At 40.5% G+C, this 14,055-nt stretch overlaps 1 protein-coding gene across 1 annotated transcript in view; it reads right to left on the bottom strand.

Moving 5' to 3' along the window:
• Positions 1-506: 506 nt before the first annotated feature.
• The window catches only part of MDN1 (midasin AAA ATPase 1), a 103,863-nt gene continuing 90,314 nt past the window's right edge, over positions 507-14,055 (bottom strand). The window contains exons 90-102 of the mRNA XM_055713446.1: positions 12,690-12,851; positions 12,188-12,289; positions 11,823-12,024; positions 11,051-11,218; positions 9,465-9,622; positions 7,801-7,890; positions 6,779-6,894; positions 5,986-6,160; positions 5,407-5,480; positions 5,204-5,318; positions 4,184-4,247; positions 2,332-2,474; positions 507-1,138 (exon numbers count right to left, since the gene is read on the bottom strand). Of these exons, the coding sequence (XP_055569421.1) occupies positions 950-1,138; positions 2,332-2,474; positions 4,184-4,247; positions 5,204-5,318; positions 5,407-5,480; positions 5,986-6,160; positions 6,779-6,894; positions 7,801-7,890; positions 9,465-9,622; positions 11,051-11,218; positions 11,823-12,024; positions 12,188-12,289; positions 12,690-12,851 (1,758 nt within the window). The 3' untranslated portion in view covers positions 507-949. The remainder of the gene's footprint in view (positions 1,139-2,331; positions 2,475-4,183; positions 4,248-5,203; positions 5,319-5,406; positions 5,481-5,985; positions 6,161-6,778; positions 6,895-7,800; positions 7,891-9,464; positions 9,623-11,050; positions 11,219-11,822; positions 12,025-12,187; positions 12,290-12,689; positions 12,852-14,055) is intronic.

Genomic DNA, 14,055 nt, shown 5'->3' with positions numbered 1-14,055 from the left:
CGAAGGAGGACAGCTGCTGAAGTTTCATAAACCACAACACATCTTCGGATGAAAATTCCTATTTGTGCACTGCTAGAGAATGCCCAGCATTTCCAGGTAAAGTTGGTTAATTTATTCAAGCTTTGATCACCTGAAGGAACTGACATCATAATTACAAACAGCAGTAACTTCTTTTTATTAGTACAGACAATATAAGATGCATAGCTTCGGCAATGAAAAATCATGTCCATGCTCTAAGCCATCAGATTAATGACACTTCTCCTTAGCGCCTGCCGGGACAGAGGGGCAAACTTCACAGTGTAAACTGCTTCCACAGGGGTTATCGTACGGCGTGACTCATAAAACTCCCTGTTGATACTATCAGGCAAAAATTGGCGATAATTAAATAGGATGTGTTAAACCGCAGAATAGTTTCAAGTATTCAAGTACTTACTTTTTTGGTTGTTTAAAACCATCTGCTTCTCCTGCTCCCCCAGTCCTTCCCACAGAGGCACCAGCCACAAGGGTGAAGCTAAAGAATGATTTTTTTACAAGACACCTGAAGTTCTTCTAATGCAGAAATGCCTTCCCAGAAGCAAGACCGATTTTTCTTATTGCAGTAGACAGTGGCAGGAATAATTTTACCTCCGTGAACATTACAAATACTTTTTTGTCAAAGCAGTAAGTTGTTACAAGAGAAGTTGAACAAAGTTTTAAGTTTTACATTATCTGTGGGAATAGGCAACCAAAGACTGTGATAGTCTCTCACCATTGCATAATTGTCCTCTGACAATCGTGACAGAACACACCTAAACCATTTTGGTCTTGTGCAGCCCTACTGCCAGAGGGCAGCTCCTGCACATTAATCCCAGTTAGAAAGATTTCTGTCCCATCAACTCTCCGATCAAATGCAGTTTCATAACATTTCAGCAGTTTAGCAGCAGTCAGGTATTGACTTAGTCTAGAAAGTCTACAAAGAATCTGAGGCAGTCACCAGTTCAAACCACTGCCTGAGTGCATCACTGAGAGTTTCTGGAAGCGCATTCACATCTCTGAGGATCAGGTAGAACGGGAATGGGAATTCTTCCATGTAGGATCTGATTTCAGGCAATTCTCCAGGTCCTTTGAATATAGGTACTTTAATGTCCAAAATGGAATCCTGTAAAAAAGAATTTATGTTACTACTAAACCACGTGCATTTTTTACAGGCCTTTGATATCATTTATCCCATTTTTCAAGTACTTCTAATTCCTCCTCTGTTAAACTAAAAGTTAATAAAAGAGTTTTAAGATTAACAGCCTTAAGCGTCCAATGGTAAATCAAAGCAAAAGCTGAACACAAAGCAGTTAAGTACTTTTTCCCTTTTAAATAAAGTGCTCTAATCAACAAATCACAGACTAGAAGAGACTAAGCTTAAGCTTCTGCAATACCAAGTTCCATAATTAAATCCTGTCTTTCCTTCGTATTTTATGATTTGAGTTTACTGTAAGCACTCCAGTTTTACACATTTGATGCCTTCCCGACAGTCAGCTGTAAGCTCTCTAAGGTTGAGTTCAACTTGCATCTGTGCAGCGATCCAATACAAGATTCTTCAGCAAATTATTTTATAATATTTCAACAAATACTACCAACTCAAAAATCAGATTAAACTCCAGCTGTGCTTCTTGGAAAGTAATTTCTTAGTTTCCCAGTGTAGCAGCTCAGAAAATTAATAAAGCTTATGAAAAAAAAAAATAATTTCACTGCCCAGAATTTTCACCTGACATTATGGGCAGGTTTCATCAGAACCTTACAATAGTTTGCCAGCAAGAGAACCATTGGTTAATTTTTCAACAATAAATATAGCAGATGAGTTTTGTATGGAAAAATAAAGATACAGGAAGAAAATGTGAACAGCAAAATTAGTCTTTACCACATAATTCAAACCAAATGCAGTACCCAGCTTTGCAGGCACTAAATCTCGTATACTTCTTCCTGTGTAATCTCATATTGGCTCCAGCTGCCACATCAAATGGAGACCGCTGTCAGAAATGATCAATTTGAATCAAAAGTGAGACTGAAAAAAGTATCTCTCAAACTGTGAATCTGTGAACCTACCAGCTACTTCTCCAGTGGCCAAAATCTCCAATCATTACATTTGAATACAAGAGGTCTTACTTAGCTGTTCTGTGGCATGGAAGTCTTTTTTTTTTTTAAATACAAAAGAGGATAAGAATCATAGTAGGGAGAAATCATAGAAGATCTGACAGATGTTATGAAAACCTGAAATTAGGCTACAAAAGACAACGAAAAGATTCCTATCAATTTCTCATTCACTGCAGCAGAATACTTCTCCCTTGTTCACTTACTTACCCGGGAATTCGGATTGTCCAACACTACAAAAATAACGAAGATATTGGCATTCTGAGCTGCTTGAACTGCTGCTGTCACTCGCTCCTTGCCTTCCAAGAAAAGGCCTCTTCCATCAGATACAATCAAAAGCAGCTGTGCTGTTTCTGAGCACAAAGAACATTAAATATTCCAGTAAATTAGAGTAATCCATTTAAAAGACAAACAAAGACTATCTTGTTATTAGCCCTGTGGGTATAATGGAAAAAACAAGTATTCATAAGGAAATGAAGTCATTATCAAATAGAATTCTGTGACTTAAGTTGCAGTTACCAGGGCCAAGAAAAAGTTTCTCAGTGGTTTGTTAAACCCCTGAGAATAACTGGGGGAAAACACCCCAGTCCATCAGTCCCATAATCAAGGACGAAAGGCATGGAAAACACCAATGAAACTAGTTATGGCCTCGTCATTCATGCCAGGTTAGCGCCTAGGAGTTAAATATTGGCTGAATTACAGGGCTCCAGCCAGCAGATCATTACCACAGCAGAGCAGCAGCTGCTGCAACGTAAATCAAGAATCCACCTATGGGTGCACTTGTGTCAGCATTTCACCCTAGACTGTGACTAGGCTTTTGAAATGTGTCTCCCTGTTGTCCCCACTTTACTGGGCTTGGCAACCCCGGACTGCCCACAGTGGGTGACTTTTGGAGGAACTTAAAGCAGAAGATAGCTCCAGAGACAGTGTGAAGGCAGTCCAACCACTCCGGGGCGTTCAGTCCTCGGGACCAGGCAAAGCCACTGCGAAGTAAGGCTCCCGAAACACCCGGAGCAGCTGCCGCGTTCCTCCGCACCGGCCACTTTCTGGAGACACGGTACTTGGTGCAAGCTGCCCTCAGAGTCGGAGACAGATATATCCCTCCAAAGGAACATTCTAAGTTATGTATCTATAATCTTTTACTTACAAGGGAAATCACAGTAATTAGTCGGGAAACGCGAGCCCCTCTGTCCCATTCCCTCCGCAACTTAATGGCTGGGGAGTGACGAGAGCACTGGCTCCCTTTCTGCAGGCAGGCCGCAACCGGGACAGGGCTTGGTCTTTTTACAAGCAGGGGTGATGGATCCTACTGCCTGTTCTCTCGCTAGCTCCTTGATTCTAGGGAGCCGATTGCTGCTGCATCCCAGCCCAGTTCAACACGACTGGATACTGCTCTCCCTCAGAATATTCCGGCAGCCTGGCCACCCTGTGGCAAAGCAGCTATAGATTATAAATGCCAGACGGGAGTACTTTTACGAGAAATTTACAAATACGGGTGCCACCATGACAACAGCACAAAGCAGTCTTTTAGGCCAAATGTGGGTCAGACGTGAGGTAACAAGCCTTCCAGCTTTTCTGGGCAATTCAAACAGCCCACGACTTCAACTTGCACCACAGTGAAAGGCAGGTAGGAGGCAAACATTTACCCTCCTTGGAACGGTGTGCTTCTCGATACCTACAGAATCAAATTCTCAAGCAAGAGCAGAAGTGCCTAGGGAGTCAAGGTCACTGGGAAGCTGGACAGTGCCCTAAAGCAGGCAGTGTCCAGGACTTAAACACAATCTGGAAACATAACATAAAGGGGAACAAGCAAGGTGTGCCTTTTCAAAGAGCCTTAAACAAAATTTCAGTGAATTACTGACAGATACGATATAGGCGTCTTTTGATGTAAATTTCAAGATGTCTTTAGATGTAATTTCAAGATTTCTTTTGACAAAACCAACCCCAAAGCCCTAAATGCAAGTGATGTCTCTCTCAGAGCTAGGAGCCTTTCTGTCAGGATACTGCTTTGGGCCTGTAGCGAGCAGCAATGAGCATAGTAACAGAAAAAAAAAAAGCTCACCAGGATTACTATTTTGAGACACCTGTTGTGCTGCAGCAAACATATTTGCTGATGACTCTAGAAACTACAGAGGAAACAAGAAGCTTAAGTTATTTCATCATGAAATCACAAACAATGATAACATTTTTAAAGAACACACTTCTGTATTTTAAATACAAGATAGTTTAGTCTGACCACCTACACAGATAGTCCTCGGCATTTTCCTGTATTAACTCCTGCTTCAAACTAGTAAGTATTTTTGAACTATAGAATCTCCAGAAAAGCCTTCAATCTGGATTTAAAATTCTTCCAGTGCTAACAAAGCCATCAAAACCTCAGTAAATTGTTCATGGATTAATGGCACCATTAAAAATACACATCCTATTTCTAGGTTGAAATTCTTTGGCTTCAACTTGCAACAGAAGTATCTAGTTACATATTCCCCATTAAAATGAAGGGCATCAACTGTCAAGTCCTCCCAGTTTCAACAATTGTAAGACTACCGTTGAGCTATTTGGGTCTCCTCCTTTTCTGTTTTATATTAATGGAAGATCTTATTCAAGTCTGGAAAGTTAAGACTGCAAGAACCTTCCTAAAAGAAGAGGACTCTGCAGCTGTCCAGGAAAGTTATCTTCAGGTATCAGTCCAGTCTGACAAACTTACAGCCTGACAAACACACGATGCTCTTCCTCCTCCTCCTCCTCCAGTGAAATCCATGGAACACAGAAACCTCCTAAACTCCCACAGACTTTGATGGGATTTGGCACAGGGGTACCCAACAGCTTGTACCCAAAGTACTGCTAAAGACCCAATACAAACAGAGAAAGATGGATGCTTAAAAGTGGCATACATCAGAACTAGAAGTGAGAAAATACTATCACTTCAAAATTGTGAGCATTTTATCTCTTTGTTATCTACCCAGGTATCACACTCTCAAATATAAATGACCAGTGAACGTTATAAAACGATCACGAAAGCATGAAGCTCCTCATGTCTGGAAAAGATTTGCCAACCTGTTGCCCTAGAGGCATTCTTGTGTACCTGGGCTATTTTTGTCTTCTTCTGCTGAAATTTGCAAAGACGCAATATCCGTGTCCCTGACTGGTCACTGAACTGTTCATGGAATGGGTGCAGCAGCTGAACAGTCTCTCCAAAGCTTTAGAAAAGAAAAAAATGTTTCAGTGTGAAACCGATACTTACACTCTGAAGTCTAGAGGAAAAGTCAGGACTTCTAATATACTCACCTACACACAGCAATTTGTCCCACTTCTAGAAGTGTCAGTGCGTTTCCAATAACTGCCAGGGATTCATATGCTAGCTATTAAAGAAAAAAGCCTTGTATCAAAAATAGAATATTCCAAGTTTACTCACAGCTCAGTATTAAATATGATGAATGTTACTGAAATTACTTTTATTGTCTAGTAAAAAAAAATAAATAATGAAGAGTGCCTGTTTTTTTCCCTGTTAGAGTTATGCAAGATAGCCCTTGCAATAAAGACACACTAGTTCTACTTGAAGGCTTCAGCTGATTGATTTAGAGGTACCACTTCAGGCAGGCTAATGACGTAACCACTGAAATAACTATTTAGAAGGAAACACACATTTTTAATAAATGAAAACTCAACAGGTGAGCCATGATGAACTAATATTTAACCATCCAATGAACTGCATAGGTAAGCAAGTTATGGGCTTTTGTAGGCTGCAAAAAATAATTTTCCAGTGGCTTTCCAACAGCCACCAGCTCTGTATGAAACAAGTCAGCAGCTGACACACTCATCAAAAAAAGGCAATTTCTTCATACTTCTTCCAATGTTTTATTTTACCTGTTTAGAGTGATTGTCTATCATACTAGAGGAATCATCAATAGCCAAGCAAATCTGGTACTGTCGTTTACTGGGCTTGGTTCTTCGCAACCAGATCTTATCTTTTCGGAACTGACTGGCAATATATGGAATCACTTTACGCATGTTCAATCTCTTCCCTGTTCTGTAGTCTCCTCTAAAAGTGAAGAAGAAAAATACAGTGACAGGGATTATCAGCAAATACCTCATTCTGGAAATCTGAGCACAGGCACCAAACCACAAAATTTTGTAGAATATTATAAAAAAAATTCAGTAGTTCTAATATTCATTTTTTGGTACATACAAAAAAAAGTCTTGTATTTTTAATGCAAAATGGATACTCAGTGTTTTTTTAAAAGAAGTTTTTAAATCTACATGCCTAAAATGGAAGGCAAACCTTGAATTTAGACTCCTCCATTTTGAAACAAGTCTAGATCTCTTAAGAAAACAAAACAACCAACTTAACATTAAAAATAACATAAGCCACTTGAAATTTAACACTGTCTTTGACTCAACAGCACTTCAGTTGGTTTGGTCACCCGTTGCACAGAGGAAAAAAAAATAGGAGGCAATACGCTCAGTGTTGGTACCTACGACTCTATCATGTTTGCATTTCATAAAATAGACTAGTGCTCCCACACAAAAGTAAAACAAATGCATTTACCAACAGGAATAATTGCTATAAAGTAAGAACAACATAAAGTCATAGAGAGGTTAAAGCCCTCCAAACCCAAGAGTTTAGAGAAACAAAAAGCTTCAGAAAGACCCAACTTACTTCAATTTGGCTGCCTGAGTGGGTTCCAGTATGAGCCGTAGCTGTTCACAAAGCTGCTGTGATAGAGGAGCTGTCAGTACTAAATACCTCTGCCACAACTGTGCTGCTTCTTTCTCCTAAAACATCATACATACAGAAATAAATAGAAATGAATTATGAAAAGACAAGAAGTTGGCAAGTGCTGCCTGAAAAACCAAAACAAACTCCCATGTACTAAGGGGGAGGTAGCAGGTAACTATCAGCTGAAATTTTGTGGATGTTTTGTAAGCACTCTATAAAGATGACAGTTTGCATTCAACTTAGCATGCTCCTTGCTGCTACACAGCTGCAATGTGCAGTGAGTATTTCTCTAGCAGTACACAAAGCAACTTTGGTGTTGCTGTTGATACAGGAAAATCCTGTAACAGCCACCAACTGATAGTTGGTATTACAGCAAAGTAAACCATAAAGTCTGCTAGGTTCTCTTGACTAACAAAAATCAAATTTCAGCAAAGTTCAGCAAAATTGTTAAGCCTCTATACTGGCAATTTCATTCAGGAATTACTTCCAAACATGGTTCACAATTCATGACTAGGGCAGTCAGAGCAAGTACCATATTCTGTTGGTTAGTTCAAACTCCACCACTGCAACCAAAGGAGATGCTTCTGTTGATCGTAATTTTGTGAAAGCGGCGTCCAGCATTTAACTGCAGAGGTGACAACTCAAAGTGGAAGGAGCTTGGCAGGGCTGAGAAAAATGTGTCTAACTATGCAAATTTTAAGTCATTATCAACACAGTATATTTCTGCAAACAGCACACAGAATGCTCAAAACAAGAACTGAAACATCACCCTGCTTGAAGAATAATGTAATTTTTTTTCAGAACAAGTTAGACATTAACAACAAAAGTAGTATCTAAATAATGTGATTTTGAATATTTAGATTCCAGCCTGCTTGGCTTCCTAAATGCTTCGGCATAAACCAAGACAAAATAATGCAATGAAGCATTCTTTGACAATTTTATATTAAAACAAGGTCACAAACCTCATCTGGAGTTCCAGACTGCTGTGTCTGCCAAGCTTCCAGTTGCCTTTCAAGTTCCTTTCTTAGCTCTTCAGGATCTCTAACAACATGCTAGAAGTGTAGTTATGAGATTTATGAGACAGAAAAGTAAGTTAACACATCTGGTGATCCCCAAACTATAAAAAAGGTAAAATGCATTGTTCTTACTCTTTTAGACACAAAAGTATCTGAAAAAAAACTTAAATGAAGATTCTAAATCTCCATTTTTTTTTAATACCTTCTGTGTACAAAAAGGATAAATACCTCCCCACAAATACCTGCACCTGTGACACAATCAACACAGAAACAAAGCTAGAAGCATCTATTAATACATTTCTTTTACTTCTGTTGTGCTTTCAGGGACAACTTCTCTTCCTGACTTGTAAAACCATAGTTTAGCTAAACAGCAGTACATGGTCTGCACAGTGTGCAGGTTTATGGATTAGGGAAAATACACCTACGAATGCGAACTCAACAGTACCAATAACTTCTCATTCCTCAAGAAGTAGCAGCAGTCCCTCTCTTTACCTACTGCAGGTTTAAGGAGGGCAGGAAGAATGTACAAGGAGGGGGCTTCTTCCCTCTCCATTTTGCTGAAAGAGAGACTTGCGCTTCTCCACAAAGCAACGTTCCCCCCTTCTGCAAGATCTCCCCCTCCCGTTTCAGGTTTTGCATGTCAATTGAAAAAAACCAAACAAACAAACCCACAAAAAACCCACCACCCACCCACCACAACCAAAGAGGCACTTAACTTATTCTGGCAACAGGAGAACACTCTTGCATTCAGCAGCCCTCTTCCAACGAGCTACAGCATTTAGCATTAACGTGGAAGTACCAGGTATAGCTGGCACACAGTCCCTTCCGTGTTGCATAGGAATAGTAAAACATTGCCCTCCAAGTACGTACTCAGGACACAATATTTTAAGCATGAAAGGTCAACACTTCTAAATCACTGAAAATGTTCCTACTTTATCAACTGGTTATCCAGAATCAACTGCTTCTATGCCATAGCTCTTTATGATAAAATGTGCTTTTTCACAACTAACAGTTCATAGTGGGAAACTGAGTGTTAAATGAAGCTCTAGGATTTTCTAGGCTACAATAATATTTTTTCAATGGAGACATTCATAAAAGGCTCACAGAAGTTCTACACTTGCAGTCAGCTTTTTTAAGGAAGTAATATATTGTGATGAATTAACTGAGGTGAATACTTTGTGGTGAACACAACGATGTTTTAAAGTCACTGATGCCCAGCTTTCTCATCGCTCTGAACCCTTTATCTTCAGGCACACACCCCCTTGCCCCTCGCTTTCCACTCTGTCCAAGCATTTGATCAGCAGACTCGTCTAAGCAACACGGCTCTTGACAGTAACAAAACCAAAAGCTTCTTTTTAAAAGAGTGAGGATGGGACCTTCTCACATAAGGATGAAGAGAACTTGTCATTTTAAAGTCATCATTCAGCTGCATAAACAGCAGTTTGTTGTGTGCTACTTTCCGTTCTGCTATTAAAGAACGGCAAGATACTGAGTTGTGTGAATTAAAGTAATTTTAAACTTTTGCATTTACAGAGTTTCATTAACACAGGTCAAATAAAACAGTCTGTTTCTACTGCTGTAATTATAAGACGACACATTGGACATCATACCTGGGGAGTATCCATCAAAAACTGATGGGCTGTATGTATGGTCGAGTCCTTGCTTCTCTCTGGCTTCTCTTCAGTCACCTTTGGATGCTTTTCTGTTGCAGACTTGTTGACATCCTCAGAGTCAAAAGTTTGGATCTCTGGCTCCACTTCACTTGCTCCTACAATCACAGAACTAATTACACGCTTTGTGGACTTCACATAATGCAAGAACCAATATTGTATCTCAACTCTTTAACAAAGTGTCTAACATGCTTTGTAGTGCAACCCAGACATCATTTTAAGAGAAGTGCACAAATTTTGAGACAATCAGTTCTAGGAATAGGATGAACACACCTTGCAACTCACTGCAACTCATTGGAATATATGCCAATTACTTATGCAAATTGTTTTCTTGTCTTATAACCTTTTTGCCAAATGAACAAAATATTAGTGAACAGATCTTTTAACACCTGAAAATTCCATTCATGAAGTGCATTTTTGAGCTTCATGGCCTCTCTGACAGAGTGACAGGAGGTATAAAGCAATTTCAAAACATTCAGAAAATCATCATTAAAACAAATGGCAATCTTTTCTTATATTTCCTGTCTAGTTTTGTAATGGAACAGTTTCCTATAAATCAGAAATCAATTTACAAATAAAGGAATGGACCAAAGATTTTATAATTGTTTCTACTTGTAGGAAATGTTTCAAAGATCCTAGTGTTTTAGAACATACTGATAGAGAATCACATGGAAAACCAGACTGACTACACGCATGCCTGTATCAATGCCTGTACACGCTAATGAGTCTAGCAAGAGATTTAAATGAAGAGATTGAGCCTGAAAGGAGTGGGAGGCAAGAAGGTGAATTTGGTCTCCCCTCTCCAGCCAGCTTTTGCTTTGTTTGATAAGAAAACCACGCAGAATTCCAAGCTAGCGTCATTTACTTAGGTTCATCAAAATTAAATACTTCTGTTGCAACTGGCAGGAGATACTTATTTATATCTAGCTTATGTTGTTTGTGTGGGCTGTGTGGCTGACAAGTCAGACCTATCATCTTCTCATCTACTAACAATTCACATCTGATAGCCACATTCGGTTATGGCAACTCAGGTTTGTTTCATTCCCACTTATGGAAGAAAGCAGTCAGAGAGTGACACTTCAGTGCTACCGCACAGGATGTTGTTCAGACCAGCTCCTCAACCTCCTTGACGTTTTGTCAGAAGCTACGCATAAAAAAAGTTACGTGGTGCTGATGCTGGTGACACTGGAATGCATTGTTATGATGCCAATTCACTTAATTAATTGGCATATGTCTAACAATGTGTGCTTTTTACTTCTTCACTTCAAAGAAGCAGATAAAGACGAGAGACCATTAACTGGAAAGAAAGCAGCAAACCCCTCTGTCACTCAACCAACTTAGCAAAGGCTAATAATGCTGGTTACTAGGCAGGAGTAAGAATACTGCTGCAAAAAATTCAATTGAGAACTGATGTTTTAGTCCTGTAAAACGTATACTCATCCATTAAATGTAAATAGAAATACCTACATATACATTTAAAGATGCATATCAGCATACGTTTAGAATGTTTTTTTAAGCTAATATACCAGTTTTAGTGGCAGTAGACTTTTTTTCTGGCTTCAGCTCCTCTGTGTCTACTGCTTTGAGATCCTCGCTGTTCTGCATTTCTGTTTCCATTTCTGTGTCTTCAGAATCTCCCTCTTCCTTTTCTTCAAGAGGCATAATAGGTTTCTCTTGCTCCTTGCTAGCTACATCTGTACAAATGCAACAATACTTGTTAAGGGGAACGAGGAAGGAATAGCAAAGTTGTATTCTGAGGCCACTGCCTGTCAGTTTTAGTGAACTTCAGAAGAGATTGGAGCTATTGTCTCAAACCTCAGTTTTATCTTTCACTGAGCTGTGCCATGTTGTGTCAATGAGCTACTGCTCTGAAAACTTGATGAATAAAATAGTTACTTCAAGAGAAACCAAATTATTTAAAGTAATGTTTTTAAAGAAACATCCATTTGTTTATACAGAATAAAGAACCTGTTGCGTTTTCCTAAATATTTGGAACATGTGGTAGCAGTTTGGGCTTCAAAATAATTTAAACAAGACTTGGAGAAGACAAATTTAGTTTCTTAAACTGAAATCCATTTTTGTGAGTGAATTCAGTATTTTCAAAAATGTTATCGTTAGTTTGAACCTGATTGCCAACAAGTAGCACTTACTGTAGTGAAATGGTGCTATATCTTAAACCAAAGCAAGGACTTTAAACATACGTTTAAAAAACATACTCTGAAAAACTACAGAAAATAGGAGCACCTCAGGATTTGATTCTGCAATGACAACTCTTTACAGCCAGAAATACCAACGTACCATATGTCTGTGCATCATAGTATTCAGAGCCTTGTTTGATATGTTCGAATGCATCAGCCTCCTCCATGTTTTGTTTAGGCTGAGTTGTATTCTGCTTTGCTTCACTGCTGGATTCTATGGTTCTCAATCGCTTGTGGATGTGTTCATTGTGGTCTCCCATTGAGCGTTCATTGTCTGCCTGACCAGGTTTCCTCTTGAAACTCTGGAAAAACCCCCCAAATTAACACCATGAACTTCAAGTGAGCTGCAACCAAACACTGATTAGAACAAGAGTTCCGACAAGGAGAAATTGAGTCCTGCCTATTTGTTGGTTAATATTAAGACATTAAAATAAGAAAAATAAAAATTAAAAAGAAGAGATGAACCTGGGTATTTTTTCTGCTTTGCTTCTGAGAAGCCATCCGGGCCATGCGTGTGGATTCATGTCCTTCTGACTGATTTGCACTTGAAGCTCCACTTCCATTTTCCTGAGGCGGGGGGAAAAAATAATTATCAAAAATCACGAATCACAACTGTAACTGAAAATAGCAGCTGTTGTAGACAAAGTTCAGAAGTTGAAGTGCATGCAGTGCTGTGCTACTTTCTGCTGCGAATGACAAATGGCTCACAACTGCAAGTACTATTCTTGTGGAGAGCAGACAAGACAGTTCTGCAGCTCAACTGTCAGTCTAAACTTACCACACACACTGTTTTCACTGCTATGAAGGTATCTACACTGTCTTCAATTTTTCCAGTGAATTTATAATTGGCGTTCTAAAAATTGAATCTTGTACACAGTTTTTAAAAGTATGGCAGCAGTTCCTTGATTGTAACTTGAAAACATTCAAAATTCAGCATTTTTAACTCGGATACTCCTACGTAATTTACCTCTTTAGACTGGTCTCTCTCTGAAGCCTCTCCAGCCAGCTCAACAGCACTGTCACTCTGCAGGTTTTCTTGCCCAGTCTGCCCTTGTGTTTCATGCTCCATTCTTTCCTCAGGCTCAGGGATCTGTTCATCCATCTCTGAGTTATCCTTACCCTCTTCTTCCTGAAATAACATCCGTTTATTTTAACATTCTAAACAACATTGGAAAGTGGGTACTATTGAAAGGCATTTAAACAATAATGGAATCAACAGGCACAGTCAACATGGGTTCACAAAGGGAAAGTCCTGTTGAACTAATATGATGTCCTTCTGTGATAAGGTCACCTGCCCAGTGGATGAAGGGAAGGCAGCAGACGTAGTTTTTCTGGGTTTTAAGTAGGGCTTTTGGTACTGTCACTCACAGCATCCTTCTGAAGTTGTCCAGCTGCAGGATGAGCGGGTTCATGGTGTGCTGGGTGAAGACCCGGCTGAAGGGCAGGGCTCAGAGGGTTGTAGTGAATGGGGCTACATCTGGCTGGTGACCGGCCACCAGCGGTGTTCCTCAGGGTTCAGTTCTAGGGCCAGTGCCGTTCCATATATTTATCAGTGATCTGCATGCAGGAGCTGAATGCACCGTTAGCAAGTTTGCTGATGATACCAAACTGGGAGGTGCCGGTGACTCTCTTGAGGAGCAAGAGGCCTTGCAGAAGGGTCTAGATAGATTGGAGCGCTGGGCTATGATTAATGGGATGAAATTTAACCAGTAAACGTGCCAGGTGCTGCACCTAGGACGGAGGAATGCTGGACACAAGTACACATTGTGAGAGAAGTGGCTGGACACAAGCCCCGAGGGAAGGGGTGGGGGTGCGGGCTGACAGCGGGCTCCATGTGAGCCAGCAGGGTGCCCTGGCAGCCAAGAGGGCAAACGGCACCCTGGGGTGCGTCAGACACGCTGTAACCAGCCGGTCAGGAGAGGTGATTATCCTGCTGTATCCAGCCTTGGTGCAGCCTCACCCTGAACACTGCGTGCCGTCCTGGGCCCCACAATTTGCGAAGCTGTGAAGGTCCTTGAATGCATCCAGAGGAGGGCAACACAGCTGGCGCAAGGGCTGGAAGGAACGTCCTACAGGGAGCGGCTAAGGACTGTGGGCTTGTCTAGCTTGGGGAAAGGGAGGCTGAGGGGCGACCCCATTGCTCTCTACAGCTGCCTGAGGAGGGGAAGCGGAGAGGGAGGTGCTGAGCTCTTCTCGCTGGTGTCCAGCGATAAGACGTGTGGGAATGGTTCAAAGCTGCACCAGGGGAGATTTAGACTGACATTAGGAAGCATTTCTTTACTGTGACGGTGATCAAGAGGTCAAGAAAAGGCTTCCTATAGAGGTGGTTGATG

Source organism: Falco cherrug, chromosome 6 (genome assembly GCF_023634085.1).
Source record: "Falco cherrug isolate bFalChe1 chromosome 6, bFalChe1.pri, whole genome shotgun sequence".
In the NCBI taxonomy this organism is placed as follows: Eukaryota; Metazoa; Chordata; class Aves; order Falconiformes; family Falconidae; genus Falco; species Falco cherrug.
This window is presented reverse-complemented; position numbering and strand designations above follow the sequence as displayed.